General features: G+C 40.6%; 1 protein-coding gene across 22 annotated transcripts in view; it reads right to left on the bottom strand.

Annotated features, from left to right (window-relative positions):
* Positions 1–14,613, bottom strand: part of LOC117962483 (neurexin-2-like) — a 431,235-nt gene that overhangs the window by 147,839 nt on the left and 268,783 nt on the right. For 4 of the 22 annotated variants that reach the window (XM_059012181.1, XM_059012183.1, XM_059012182.1 and 1 more), the window contains exon 1: positions 6,188–7,421. The exons of the other annotated variants lie outside the window; for them this stretch is intronic. In XM_059012181.1, coding sequence (XP_058868164.1) covers positions 6,188–6,521 — 334 coding nt within the window. In that variant the 5' untranslated portion in view covers positions 6,522–7,421. Of the gene's footprint in view, positions 1–6,187; positions 7,422–14,613 lie in introns of those variants that run through there. 22 annotated transcript variants of the gene reach the window in all.

Here is a 14,613-nt window from a genome sequence, read left to right as displayed (position 1 = left end):
ATTAGAGATAGCGACAGAACACAAATGCAACATGCAATAAGAGAAACTGTACACGCCGCGTATTATAAATACCAAGACAAGGCAATTGAAGGTGTTTCATATTTACCGTTTAATCGATTAATTTGATTAATAAATAAAAAATAAAAAAATAAATGTTGATTGATTAAGCCTGATTTTTAAATCCTATTTTAAGTGTGAAAGAAAAATATTTAGTTACAAATACAAATAGAAATGGCAGACAGAAGATGATAGGCTATGCGTGACCGCTGGTGTACTGCTACAGCTTGAAGGAAAGTCAATTAGGTTTGCTTCACAGAACTGGGATATTAAAGCAGTGACTGGCATTCCTAATTAAGACTGCACTTCACATAAAGGCATCTCTGCTTTGTTCCAAACATGGTCCCTTTGGCTTGGCGTTGCCGTGAGGATGGAACCCTTGGAAGGTTTATGCGTTCTGATCGCCGTGACTACGCAGGGTTAGGGAGTGGCCAGGGTTTGCAATGCAGAGACAGCAACTCATTTCTGATTAAAGAGAATTGCAGATGCTCCACTGCCCGACACACCAGGGGAGACTTGGGGTTTGAATTGATGCAGCAAAGTTGCCTCAAACTAGGTCTTCCGGTCTCCTGGAACCAGGTTTCAAGCCGCTGTTCCTGAAAAGGTGGCGTTGTGTTCCCTTAGCGTTACACTTTATTTAAGCATCAATGCTGCATTTGTACGCTCAAGATGATAATGCACCCATCCACTGTGACAGAACTGGGTGAAAATGGCTTGAAGATCACAGGATCTTCCATGGCTGTACCTGGATCTCAATCTATTTGTGTGGGATGAAAACGATTTATCATTACGATCCTACACCCCTGCACCAATTGGAATATTAATTACTAACAGCCGTCCTCATTCCATTCAAATCATGTGACTCTGCCAGCCCCACCTTCCTCCGCTGTCTATACAGAGTAGGCGGGGCTAGTTGAACAGTCACACTGTCACATGACTTGAATGAGGAAAGCTGTTCAGTACCTGGCACTTAGGATTCCCCAGACAAGCTCTCAAAGCCAGGAAGATCATTGAGAGTACAAAGGTATCGCTAATCCTGTGCGATTGCTCCTGCTTGCTTCCTTAGCAGCAAGTCAAGTGAATGTGCCAGGAACTTCTATCAACATTAGATTAGAAGCAGGAGTCAAACACATAAAAGATGCATTATAAAAGTCAAAACATAAGAAGCAGTGATGCACCGTTAATTTAAAGTTTGCAGTGTGTGTTCTTTTTTTCCAGCCTGCGTACTGTTAAACTGGCAGATTGCTCAGGGTTACTGAGGCTAAAAATATCCAAGTGGAACATTTTACAAAATTACAAACACCTGCCACTTGTAGCACGTATTTTTTTTTTGAACCGTGACAACGTACGACTGATTAGTTTGATGCTGTATATAAATGGCAATCTTGAGATTTGAATGAGGGAGGCTGTTCAGCACCCGGTTTTGCCAGACAATCTCAAAGCAGCTCAGGTAAAGGCAGATTTAGAGAACAACGATAACTCAATATTGTAGAAACAATCAAAGCGATTCCAAAATGCCATCAAGTAGTAACAAGCATGTAAAACAGAAATCAAAATCCCCTCAATATTTGTACCATGGGGGGTATGCATGTAATAGGAGTCATTGCAATGCCCTCACTGAGACTGTGAAGTGAGCACGTATGCGTCTCTTGGGTATCCAGTTTATAAGTCTGTTTAAATAGAAACTCCAGGACAGATTGGGTGCACTGTTCCTCATCTCAGTAAATTAGCTGCCTGTGTCAGTCTGTGTTAGTCTGCAGTCAGGTTATTAAGTACAGTACTGTAGAAATAATTTAGTACTGGGGATCTGAGAGCCAGCTAATTCAATACAGTCTAGTATAGAGAACTCAGTGCTGTACTGGGGATCTGAGAGCCAGCTAATTCAATACAGTCTAGTATAGAGAACTCAGTACTGTACTGGGGATCTGAGAGCCAGCTAATTCAATACAGTCTAGTATAGAGAACTCAGTGCTGTACTGGAGATCTGAGAGCCAGCTAATTCAATACAGTCTAGTATAGAGAACTCAGTGCTGTACTGAGGATCTGAGAGCCAGCTAATTCAATACAGTCTAGTATAGAGAACTCAGTGATGTACTGAGGATCTGAGAGCCAGCTAATTACATAGTCTAGTATAGAGAACTCAGTACTGTACTGGGGATCTGAGAGCCAGCTAATTCAATACAGTCTAGTATAGAGAACTCAGTGATGTACTGGGGATCTGAGAACCAGCTAATTCAATACAGTCTAGTATAGAGAACTCAGTGCTGTACTGGGGATCTGAGAGCCAGCTAATTCAATAAAGTCTAGTATAGAGAACTCAGTGCTGCGGATCTGAGAGCCAGCTAATTCAATACAGTCTAGTATAGATAACTCAGTGCTGTACTGAGGATTTGAGAGCGAGCTAATTCAATACAGTCTAGTATAGAGAACTCAGTGCTGTACTGGAGATCTGAGAGCCAGCTAATTCAGTACAGTCTAGTATAGAGAACTCAGTGCTGTACTGGGGATCTGAGAGCCAGCTAATTCAATAAAGTCTAGTATAGAGAACTCAGTGCTGCGGATCTGAGAGCCAGCTAATTCAATACAGTCTAGTATAGATAACTCAGTGCTGTACTGAGGATCTGAGAGCGAGCTAATTCAATACAGTCTAGTATAGAGAACTCAGTGCTGTACTGGAGATCTGAGAGCTAGCGAATTCAGTACAGTCTAGTGTAGAGAACTCAGTGCTGTACTGAGGATCTCAGAGCCAGCTAATTCAATACAGTCTAGTGTAGAGAACTCAGTGCTGTACTGAGGATCTCAGAGCCAGCTAATTCAATACAGTCTAGTATAGAGAACTCAGTGCTGTACTGGAAATCTGAGAGCCAGCTAATTCAATACAGTCTAGTATAGAGAACTCAGTGCTGTACTGGAGATCTGAGAGCTAGCTAATTCAATACAGTCTAGTATAGAGAACTCAGTACTGAGGCAATACATTTCCCATTGCACAGCATGATAAATAGAACTACTGGAGATCTGAGAGCCAGCGAAATGTACAAAGCACATCGTATGTGCTTAATACAGTTTTGTATCGCTATCTTCATTATTACCACTGCAGGGGAAACAAAACATTAAAAAATAATCGAACAAATAAAAAAAAAATACAAAACCGATCTCAATTATTCCATTAGCTCGCTCTCCGCTTGGCTGGCAATGTATTGAAAGCCAAAGGCAAAGGGAGAAGGTGGGGGGAGGAGGGAATGCCAGCGTGTTGCCTGAGGCTGCACAGGCGTTACACATCAAGCCTGGAAGGAGCCCTGGTGAGCCTGGACTGGGCACAGATGGCATTAAAAATGGGGGGATGCTGGTCACATCTGCCTAGTGCCAGCCAATAGTGTCTATCTCACAAAGCCCTTCTGGACATGGTACAATTGAAAAATCCCATTACTTTTCCATTATGTTCCTTGTACAATAATACCTAAAGGCTACCTCAGTATAAAGACCACAATTAGAGACACTTTTCTTCCCCTCCGGTTCAATGTTAGGGCAAGGTATTCAACATTAAACCTACGCTCTGTAGAATGGATATGTCATATGTAATGCTAAACCAGCTTGCTGGAAAATATGGTAAACAGAACCACAGCAACCTTTTTTTTTTTTTTTGAACAATTGTTTTTATTCATTTTCCAATTTTCTCCCAATTTTGGAATGTCCAATTATTATTCAACCTGGCTCACCGCTGCAACCCCCAAACTGACTCGGGAGAGACGAAGACGAGCACTCGCGTCCTCCAAAACGAGTGCCGTCAGCCGTCCGCTTTTTTTTCACTCTGCCATCCCACCGTGCAGCCATATCCAGAACTTACAGAGTTGGAGGACCACACAGTTCTGAATTGCGTACAGGCCGGCCTGCAGGCACCCAGCCAGCCACAGGGGTCGCTGGTGTGTGGTGAGCCAAGGACTCCCCAGCCGACCTAACCCCTACCCGAGCAGCGCTTGGCCAATTGTGCTCCGCCCCCTGGGAACTCCCATCCATGGTTGGCAGTGGCATAGCTTGGATTTGAACCGCGATCTCCAAGCTATAGGGCGCATCCTGCACCCCAGGTGGAGGGCCTTTACTGGATTCGCCACTCGGGAGCCCCAACCACAGTAACCTTGTAAAAGAGGGTAGTTAGCGGTTGGTTGCACTTGAATGGAGTAACAGCTGAATAAGTCATTTCTATTGATAATTAGTAAGATAACAAAAACAAACTGTAGTCACATATGTTCTGAGCCTGCTATATTATAAATACCGGGCATCGAGGCGACACAGACAGAGAAGCCTCTAATACCTCCAGGATCATCGTGGACCATCAGTGAATCAGTCTGGGGGCTGTCTCCAGGAGTTCAGGTAATCCGATCAATTGCCAATCTCTGTTAATACTAGTGGCACATATTGTATCTAAACAATGACGTTCAATGTAGAATACAATGTACTGATAAATGGTAAGTTAAGATTTGAAACATGGGCTGGTCTCATCCTGATGGCGTAACAAAGTAGTTAATTCCATATTTACCTTCATTCATAAACCTTACAGAGCTGTCGTCCCAAAGGTATCAAACATGACATTACTAATTAGACACCCTGTGCATTTAGATTAAAACAATTACACTGTAAAATAAAACAGGAGATGTGTACCGTTTGCACCAAAAAAAACTGCCAAGTATTAACCAGTTAAAATAACTTGGCTTCATTCTTTGGTATTCATTTGTTCCATAAAATCTTTCAATAGTAAGGCCCTTATTAAGGCCACATTTTGTTGGTCCCTTGACTGCCCTTAATAGTGACCAGGAATGGAAATAAGACTCCTATTGCACAGCAGTTTCACCCATTCCAAGTTTTACTGTGAGCTTGATTAGCCACAGTGCATAGGTAACAAGCTCAGCTATGACTACTGCACTGGATTAGCAGCAGTGAGTATTAATATCATACTGCTGAAATCACATGATATGACTTTTGTATTTCAGAAAGCCAGGTAACATGAATACACTGCACCGTTATCAGCAATGGCAACAGAAAGGCTGCACTACGGATTAAGGGGGAAATACGGTTTTGGAGTATTAGCTTGTAATGGTTTTTCTCACTAGGATATCTGCATAGGAAGCACTGCATTGTAGCAACCCAGGTGTGTCTAACAATACAGTGAGCTCAAAATAAAATATGCAAACTAAGCACATTCAGCACAGCATAGGAGGGCAAGTTGTATGCTGGGGGTCTGTGAGCCAGCACATTCAATAGATATCTGCTATAGAGAACTCAGTACTGGGGATCTGAAAGCCAGCTAATTCAATACAGTCTAGTATAGAGAACTCAGTACTGTACTGGGGATCTGAGAGACAGCTAATTCCATACAGTCTAGTATAGAGAACTCAGTACTGGGGATCTGAGAGCCAGCTAATTCAATACAGTCTAGTATAGAGAACTCAGTACTGTACTGGGGATCTGAGAGCCTGGTAATTCAATACAGTCTAGTATAGAGAACTCAGTGCTGTACTGGGGATCTGAGAGCCAGCTAATTCAATACAGTCTAGTATAGGGAACTCAGTGCTGTACTGGGGATCTGAGAGCCTGCTAATTCAATACAGTCTAGTATAGAGAACTCAGTACTGGGGATCTGAGAACCAGCTAATTCAATACAGTCTAGTATAGAGAACTCAGTGCTGTACTGGGGATCTGAGAGACAGCTAATTCAATACAGTCTAGTATAGAGAACTCAGTGCTGTACTGGGGATCTGAGAGACAGCTAATTCAATACAGTCTAGTATAGATAACTCAGTACTGTACTGGGGATCTGAGAGCCAGCTAATTCAATACAGTCTAGTATAGAGAACTCAGTGCTGTACTGGGGATCTGAGAGCCAGCTAATTCAATACAGTCTAGTATAGAGAACTCAGTACTGTACTGGGGATCTGAGAGCCTGCTAATTCAATACAGTCTAGTATAGAGAACTCAGTGCTGGGGATTTGAAAGACAGCTAATTCAATACAGTATTGTATAATCTACCAGTATATCAGAGCCATATTCAATACATTACACAATTAGTCCCCTCACTAAATTCAGAAACAAGTATAGAATATCCAGTGGAAGCACAGGGAGAGAGGCGGGCACTCACCGTGGCCCCCGCGTGTTAGGAAAGGCATTCTGTTGATGGCGATCGGTACAGTCCCATGTTTGTTATGGAAGTGGTGGACGTGATGGGTGGTACTGAGGCTGGAGGAGACTCGAGCTGCATGGGCAACCCCAGGGAATACTAGAACTGCAATAGAGAGGGCTAATCGAAGCCAACTACCCAATCCGGAAAAGCTAGTGCCCAGGTAGCGAGGCATTCTGGGGGCAGTCATGGCAGCAGGGGTTTGGTGGTACCAGCAACGGGCACCGCTGGGCACACGCAGTGCCAGTGTCGCTGGGACCCTTTCCGTGATCCAACAGCAACACGAAGATGTCATTCTGTTTTTTGTTTTTTTTTTAGTTTCCCCCAGTACCCATTTTTCTGGTTTCCACCAAGAAAAAAAAATCAAATCCTTCCCGTAAGTAGACGATCCTGTGAACCAAAGGGGAACCCCCCCCCCACGCCCCCCCTCCGCCAGAGAAAAATAGAAAATATAAAAATCCACCTTTCTTCTTCCCCTTTGGAAAAAAGATACTGGGAATTCTGTCAGGAATTAGGTGGACTCGTCCGTATTTATCCCCCACCCCCTTCTGAAAAAATAAAAGATCCAAGGAACTTCTTAAGAAAAAAAAACCTGGAAAAAAAATTAGTCACCGATCCGAATCTGTTTTCCCAAAGATCCTAGATTATATGCTATAATATTTTCAGGGACAGCCTCATTTTTTTCCAGCAGGAAGGAAAAAAAGCAACCAAAAACCAAAACAATACCCAACGAGGCAGCAAATCCCAGTTTTAGATTCCTAAATCGACTCCAATCTTAGGAGGAAAAGCACGCCAAGATCTGCAGCAAAATCAACGGCATCACACACACACACACACACACACACACACACACACACACACACACACACACACGCGTGCACACAGACAAACACGGACAGAATTTCACATCAACAATGCTTTGCCTTCCAAGAATAAAAGCAAAAAAAAAAAAGCCCTTGTGGTTTATAATTCTGCTCGGGAAATCCAATTCCTATAACGGTCGCAAATCACTGAGTCCCCAAGCCATATAAAAACACACGGATCGCCATTCACAAATGTATATGCAGATATGTTGAAGGCTTCATCTATGATTTTCTCCCGCGTCAAAAAACAGCACAGAAAGACGACACAAGCAAATTAGTCTGTGAATCTCTGCTCCGTTAAAAGCAAGCCTGAGACTGAGAGAGGGAGAGCAGGAGAGCAGGAGAGAGAGAGAGAGGGAGGGGGGGGGAGGGAGGGAGGGAGGGAGGGAGGCAGGCATTCACATATAACAGAGACTCTCAGCAACGTTAGGGCTTACACCCTATAAACAGGAGCTTGCTGGCGCTCACTGCAGAGAATGACTGGAAAAAGACAGAGGGGTGGAGCTGAGGGTACTGAGGGTGAAAACCTCAGTTTCTCCACAGCGCAGATCTTTAACAGATCAGGAAATATGATCCACCTGACACCACACAGACACAGCGACACCCTCACCCACCCCCCCCACCAGAAATGGTCCGTCCCTGCCTGAATAATTTAGCTAAAACTAATGAGACCTTTTTTTTTCTCTCTCTTGCCTGTACAGTTACACATGTAGTAGGTTTACTCAGCTCTCCTCTCCCCATTAACATTTATTCAGCCATTCTCTCCCTGATTATTTTGACCACAAGAGAAAAAGAGAGAGAGAGAGAGAGAGAGAGAGAGAGAGAGAGAGAGAAAGAAAGAGAAAGAAAGAGAGAGAGAGAGAGAGAGAGAGAGAAGAGAGAGAGAGAGAGAGAGAGAGAGAGAGATCATATATCTGATTCCTCACAACTGATAGAGATCTCTAGGAGCAGGTTCTGAAAAAATACAGAAACAGAAAAAGGCTACAGCCACTCTTCATTGTGACAATGAGAGGGGAAAAGGCCATTTTTCTTTCCCAGCAATGCTCAGCATATGTTGGTCTATAGATTCAAGGGCACTAAAAATCACCCATACTCAATTCTGCAACCACGTTTTTACCACCAATTAAAAGTTTCTACAGCAGGATTATATCAATTACCTAATATGCCTTACCTTTTAATACTTTGTGTGTGTATGAGTTAACATTTTTAAGGGTCTTTAAGAAGGGAATTTTGCATACAAGTGATGACCAGAAATGAAATATTTACTAAGATGTTTCACTTTGACCTTTTAAGGTACAAGGGACATATGTGTCCCTCAAATAAAAAATTATGCTAATGTTCTTAATTTTGCAACGAGGTGCACGGAACAACAGCGTTTAAAATGTACTGACATCTTGGATCTGGTCATTTTCAGTTGTCAGTTCCCTCCACGTGATACTTGAGTCACTCTCAAATGGTATATTTGCAGAACTTGTCTATTGTCTGAGCAATTTCCCTCAGATCATCGTTTCTATGTTATTCTATTTCTAAGTATGTTGTCAAACATCATGAAACTAATATGAAAACATGTTTGAAGATGGCGCATATATTAAATAATTGATGCACAGCATTGTCTCGAAGACAATTTCCAGACGCAGTTTTTTGCTGGAATACTGAGTAAGCATGGTAATCAAGTCTGGAATTCAATTTGCTGTGCAAAGCGAAACCAGAAGGCGCGAAAGCAGTGTTTCTGTGGGAGGCAAATGCTGTCTGACTCACAGTCTCTACAGGATTGAGTCTGGCTATATGGATTGCTCAGCAGTACCAGTTGTTCTAGAACCTTGCTTGTTCTAGAACCCCCTTGCTTGTTCTAGAACCCTACTTGTTCTATCTATTACACAACGATGGCTGTCCTCCTGCAGTGATGTATTACCCCTTTCAAACAGAAAGGAAGCCCTAATTGAAATAGTTTAACAAATGTGTTTCCTTTTCCGATTTTCTGTCCCTTGGCAGTTTCTTTATTTTATATAGGGGTGTAAATATTTTCAGGTCCAATCTTTATTTATTCAGCAGTGAAAAATATACAGTGAACAATAATAATAAACATGCTATTAATAAAAGAAAACCTAATGTTACTAAAATAATAATAATAATAATAATAATAATAATAATAATAATAATAATAATAATAATAATAATAATAATAATAATAATAATAATAATAATAATAATAATAATAATAATAATAATAATAATAATAATAATAATAATGGGCAGCAGTGTGGAGTAGTGGTTAGGGCTCTGGACTCTTGACCGGAGGGTTGTGGGTTCAATCCCCAGTGGGGGACACTGCTGTTGTACCCTTGAGCAAGGTACTTTACCTAGATTGCTCCAGTAAAAACCCAACTGTTTCAATTGGTAATTGTATGTAAAAATAATGTGATATCTTGTAACAATTGTAAGTCACCCTGGATAAGGGCGTCTGCTAAGAAATAAATAATAATAATAATAACCATGCTGATAATAATGATTAAAATAACAATAATACTTAATTATTATTATTATTATTATTAAGTGCATATTCCTATTATGTAATCATTATCCCTGAAAGCGTCGTGGGTTTACATTATATGTTTGAGAATATGTTTGTATTATAAGATTGCATGCATGCTATTAAAAAAATGAATACAATATTTTTACGTCTCCAGTTTTCTTATGCTTTAATACTGTATAGTAATCTGCACAGATTGAATAGAAATTGTATTAATGGGCACTATTGTAATCCAAACAGTACCAAGTCATTTACTTCAAGTTGCTCAGCAAAACAGCTCTATTTGTTAGACAGCTTCTGTTTTTCAATGCCTACTGTGGTCTCTTGCTAAAGTCAACTTTTAATGTCACCACTGTTGTCCTTGACATGATATTAAACGGGTTGGACTGCACTATATAAAATTACGGACGGTCAGCACCTTATATATGGTATTGGTTTCCTAATCGCGTTTAATCAATTGTCCCCACCCTCTCTCTCTCCATCTTCATTTCTTATTGATATCTTGTGGAGTTTACAAAACCCGTCAATCAATTTATTTTCCCACAGATAATTCATTCACCTCCTCCCTTATCGTACACCTACCCATCAATCCATCCACTTGACAGGGTGCTGTTAATCTACCATCCTCTCTCTCTCTCTCTCTCTCTCTCCTTTACTCCTGCCCATATGTGAATACAGCTGGCTTTTCCTTCTCCAACAAACAGGCAAAACTGTTACCAACTGGTTACAAAAAGTGTACTCCCTTTGAGTTTCTTCCTACTTGTGTAGTTATCAAAACCAATACAGAGGCACTAAACATGATCCAGTTCCTCTAAAGATATTTTAGTATGCAGCATGAACGGTGAGTCACATGTTACATTCGGTACACAGCGACCTCAGAGTCTAGTGTCTAATCCCAGGGCTTAAACCAAAGAGCTATGAAGACAGGTTAAGGGAATGTATTTAGCCTAGAACAAAAAAGAAATAGATGGGACTTGATTGAATTTTCTAGACAAGAGAAGCTGACAAACCAAAGCTTTAAATGCAGCACAGAAACTAGGGCAAAGTTCAAAAGTGGATACAGACTTAGACAGAGGGAAGGAGACGCTTCTTCACACAGAGAGTGGCGAGGGGATGGAATGGGTCACCTAGTCATGTTCTGGATGCTGAATCACTGGGATCCTTTAAGAACCATCTTGAGTTTTGAGATCAATCAGCTTCTGGGAACCGGGTGAGCACAGAAGGGCTCACCCGGCCTCTTGTGTGTTTTTGTATAATGTCATGTTTTTTCTATCAATACAAAACGCAGGGATGGAAATAAGATTGCATAGCAATTTTGTCCATTCCAGATTTTCATGCTAGCGTGATTAGCCACGGTGTACAAGTGAGCTCAGGTGTGTCTTATTAAACTCATAGTAAAACCTGGAATGGATCAAGCTGCTATGCAATGGGAGTCGTGTTTCCAGTTGTACCAGCTGCACTGAGAGGTGATTCTAAAAGCTCTATTGAAGCCACAGTGGGGCTTTAAACATCTTAAAAAATCACAAGAACAGCTACTAACAATTTAATTTCTGTACCATATGCTGTGTCAAAGAAAATGATACCTCTTTCACACGGTAACACTTTCCACTCTATTTTTATGACAAAATGCGCTATCAGCTACAGCTACTGTCCTGTACGTGTTTGCCATTTTATAGCAACAGCAAGAAAATGTGTTTTCAATCGTGTTATACTTTACAATGGTTATGCCACGCTTTTAGATTGTATTAATAGAACATCCTTGCTTTAATCCCATAGCACAGAGATCACAATTAAGCCTTACGGGGGACAAGGGACATATGTGTCCTATAACAGTGTGGAGTAATGGTTAGGGCTCTGGACTCTTGACCGGAGGGTTGTGGGTTCAATCCCCAGTGGGGGACACTGCTGCTGTACCCTTGAGCAAGGTACTTTACCTAGATTGCTCCAGTAAAAACCCAACTGTATAAATGGGGAATTGTATGTAAAAATAATGTGATATCTTGTAACAGTTGTAAGTCGCCCTGGATAAGGGTGTCTGCTAAGAAATAAATAATAATAATAATAAATAAAATTAATGTTAACTTTCTTATTTTTGCAGTGAGGTGCAAGGAACACGTTGGATCTGGTCATCCAAATTGTCAGCTTCCCTCCTCGTGATGCTTGAGTCACTTTCTAATGTACAGTAGAACAGAGTCAGGCACACCTTGGGAATGGTTTTAATAAATGTCTACCCCAGCTTTCTACACCCTCAATCTGATGAATAAAGGACACAGCACAGTAATGCAATACACTGGTTCAAAAGTCTTTAAAATGGTACTATAAATGGAAAAGTTACTATCGAAATCATAACTGTGGAAAAAATACAGATTTTAAAACGTCCAGGAAAATCAGGGTTAACGTTGTGCTCGTTTGGATTTTATTTTAAACAGAATCCATTCACGCAGATCGATCAGTCATTCAGCCTACTTTATTCACATAGATGTTTGGAATAAGAATGCCTCTATAAAGGTGTTGGTAATACATAGCTGAGATAAAGTGGTATTATTTTGTATCTATACGCACTACTCTAAGTGTGATATTGCTCACATTAAAATATAATTCCCTGATTTGAATTAAAGAATTTCCATTCTCTAGTTTTTTAGCAATGCTATCCAGATCGACTAGATTTTGAACCCTGACTGCTCCCAGCACAGTAAAACAGATGTCAGGACTGCCCAGTCCCTGACCACATTCCGGCGCCTCCTTAAGACTCACCTCTTCAAACAGCACCTGTAGAACTCCTCTGCTGTATCCTGGGACACTATCACCCTTCATTTAAATGTGCTTTATTTTGCTCTTATCTGCCCCCTATTTTACTGCATTTAATCCTGTACTTCAGAATATTGTAATCTGTCAAGTGTTTCACCTGTAGTATTTTGTACTTAATAATATCCTGATGTAACTATCACTATTTAATCATATCCTGTTGTAACTATCACTATTATCTGCTGTATTATTGAATTGTGGTTTGTCACACTTGAACAAAAATTATTGTATTTCTTGCTCTTATTGTATTACTTGTATTGTAACACTTGAATGTATTTGTATTTGCTTGCGATTGTAAGTCGCCCTGGATAAGGGCGTCTGCTAAGAAATAAATAATAATAATAATAATAATAAAACATTTATTAAGCTATCCAAATGACTTACAATCTGTATGTTGTTTCTAGTGCCTACACATACAAGTGTTCATTAAAACCAGCTTTTCATGTTAATCCCTGATTGAGTTAGATAATGCATCTTGTAAAGAATATTCATTCCTATTAAATGTAGAAGTCAATTGAGAAGGCAGGAAGCTTTAACTTAACCTCTTTTAGAATTGCATGACCCAAAGAAGATGGTTTCATGTATTGTTTTCATTCAGTTACTTATAAAATGCTATTGCAGCATTTAAAAGCGACGAGATAAAGAAGATTTAATATTGTAAAGGAGATTCAATGACGTAGACACAAGTATTGACAATGTATATTAATTGTTCTCAGCTGAGTTATTATTATTATTATTATTATTATTATTATTATTATTATTATTATTGATAATAATAGTAATGTCTTTATTTAAAAATACGTCTTAAAATGTCTTAAAATATCTTTAAAAAAATAATTATAAATTTAATATTACAACAAGTTGGGGCAATAACCCACTAGCGGGACGTGATAGTCAGATCTAAACATTAAATTACCCCATCCCCCCACAATGCACCCCTCTCCCCCCCAGAGTAATATATTGAAAAGCTGTGAAAATCTTCTAGACTGCGTCCAGAGTTTACCAATGCCCCCAGAGACTACCACCTGATGCTCTGAGAGCAATTTTAAAAATCCGGTGTTTCTGTATCTGAAATGCGTAGTAATGGTATCAATACACCACGTATAACACAGACCTGCTGTGCTAAGTTCCTGGGAACAGGTGCTGCAACAGTGGAGAGATTGCTCCCTTCGATGCCTGGCTTTTCACTCAGAGACAAAGCGGTTCTCCAGGGACTATCAGACCAATCCTACAAATAACCGTGGCACTGTGGAATTGTACAGGCGCTGTCGCGTAACTGTATGCTAGATGAGAGGGGGAAGGGGAGGTTTAGTGTTACAGAAACACCCTGCAGTGTTTACAAGAAACACTGCCTTTGCTGGGTCCCGTGTTGTTGGTGTCGCAGAGCTGTGTTTAACATATTGCCGACTCTTTAGAAATTTTTCAATCGTAAATCAACTGAGGGATACAGTTTCAACACTTACTTGCTGGGGATCTCCACGGGGAAAGATAATTTCAACAACGCCTTTTCCCACAATACACCATTTCCATCAAATGACAGCTGGAATCACACTAGGTATGGAATCTCTGTTGCAATCCATGCTTTCTGACTGCACTTGCATGGTCATCTGGAAAGTGAAATTGTCCCCACCCCTTCAACTGCTTCTTTCCTGTCAATAAGCCACCAGCTGGCTATTGACTGACAGCAGCATGACCCAGAAAGACTGCTGAAATGAAACGACCTAGGAAGTACACATGTAACACATTTCCAGATTTAGGCACAATGGAGTACCAGATACTGTATTTCCAACTGATATAACATCTGCACATTTGTGTCTTGAATGGCAGTGTGAAACAGAACAGCGCTTGGCAGCTCCACTCATTTTAAGCTGTTTAGCCCAGCTGTTTTTTCTTCCATTCTTCACTGCATCATTCGGTTTAAAGCTGAAGAGTTTGGCAGATGGCAGGGGTGCATATTTTAGGATAGTTTCGAAATACTTTAACTCAGTTGATTTGTTGAAGCCTCTCAGCGTAAATTGATTTGATTCAGTTCTGTTACATCGGTCAAGGCAGATATACTTTCTGCTGCTTCAAAAAAATTATTACTATATGTATAGTGTTTTTACTCAAGGGGGCCAACTTCCCAACATTTCAGTAGGTTCAACATACTTTTGTCAAGTGTGTTTGAAAACAAACAGTGGAGGTACTTT

The sequence above is a fragment of the Acipenser ruthenus genome, chromosome 43, assembly GCF_902713425.1.
Source record: "Acipenser ruthenus chromosome 43, fAciRut3.2 maternal haplotype, whole genome shotgun sequence".
Classification (NCBI taxonomy): Eukaryota; Metazoa; Chordata; class Actinopteri; order Acipenseriformes; family Acipenseridae; genus Acipenser; species Acipenser ruthenus.
This window is presented reverse-complemented; position numbering and strand designations above follow the sequence as displayed.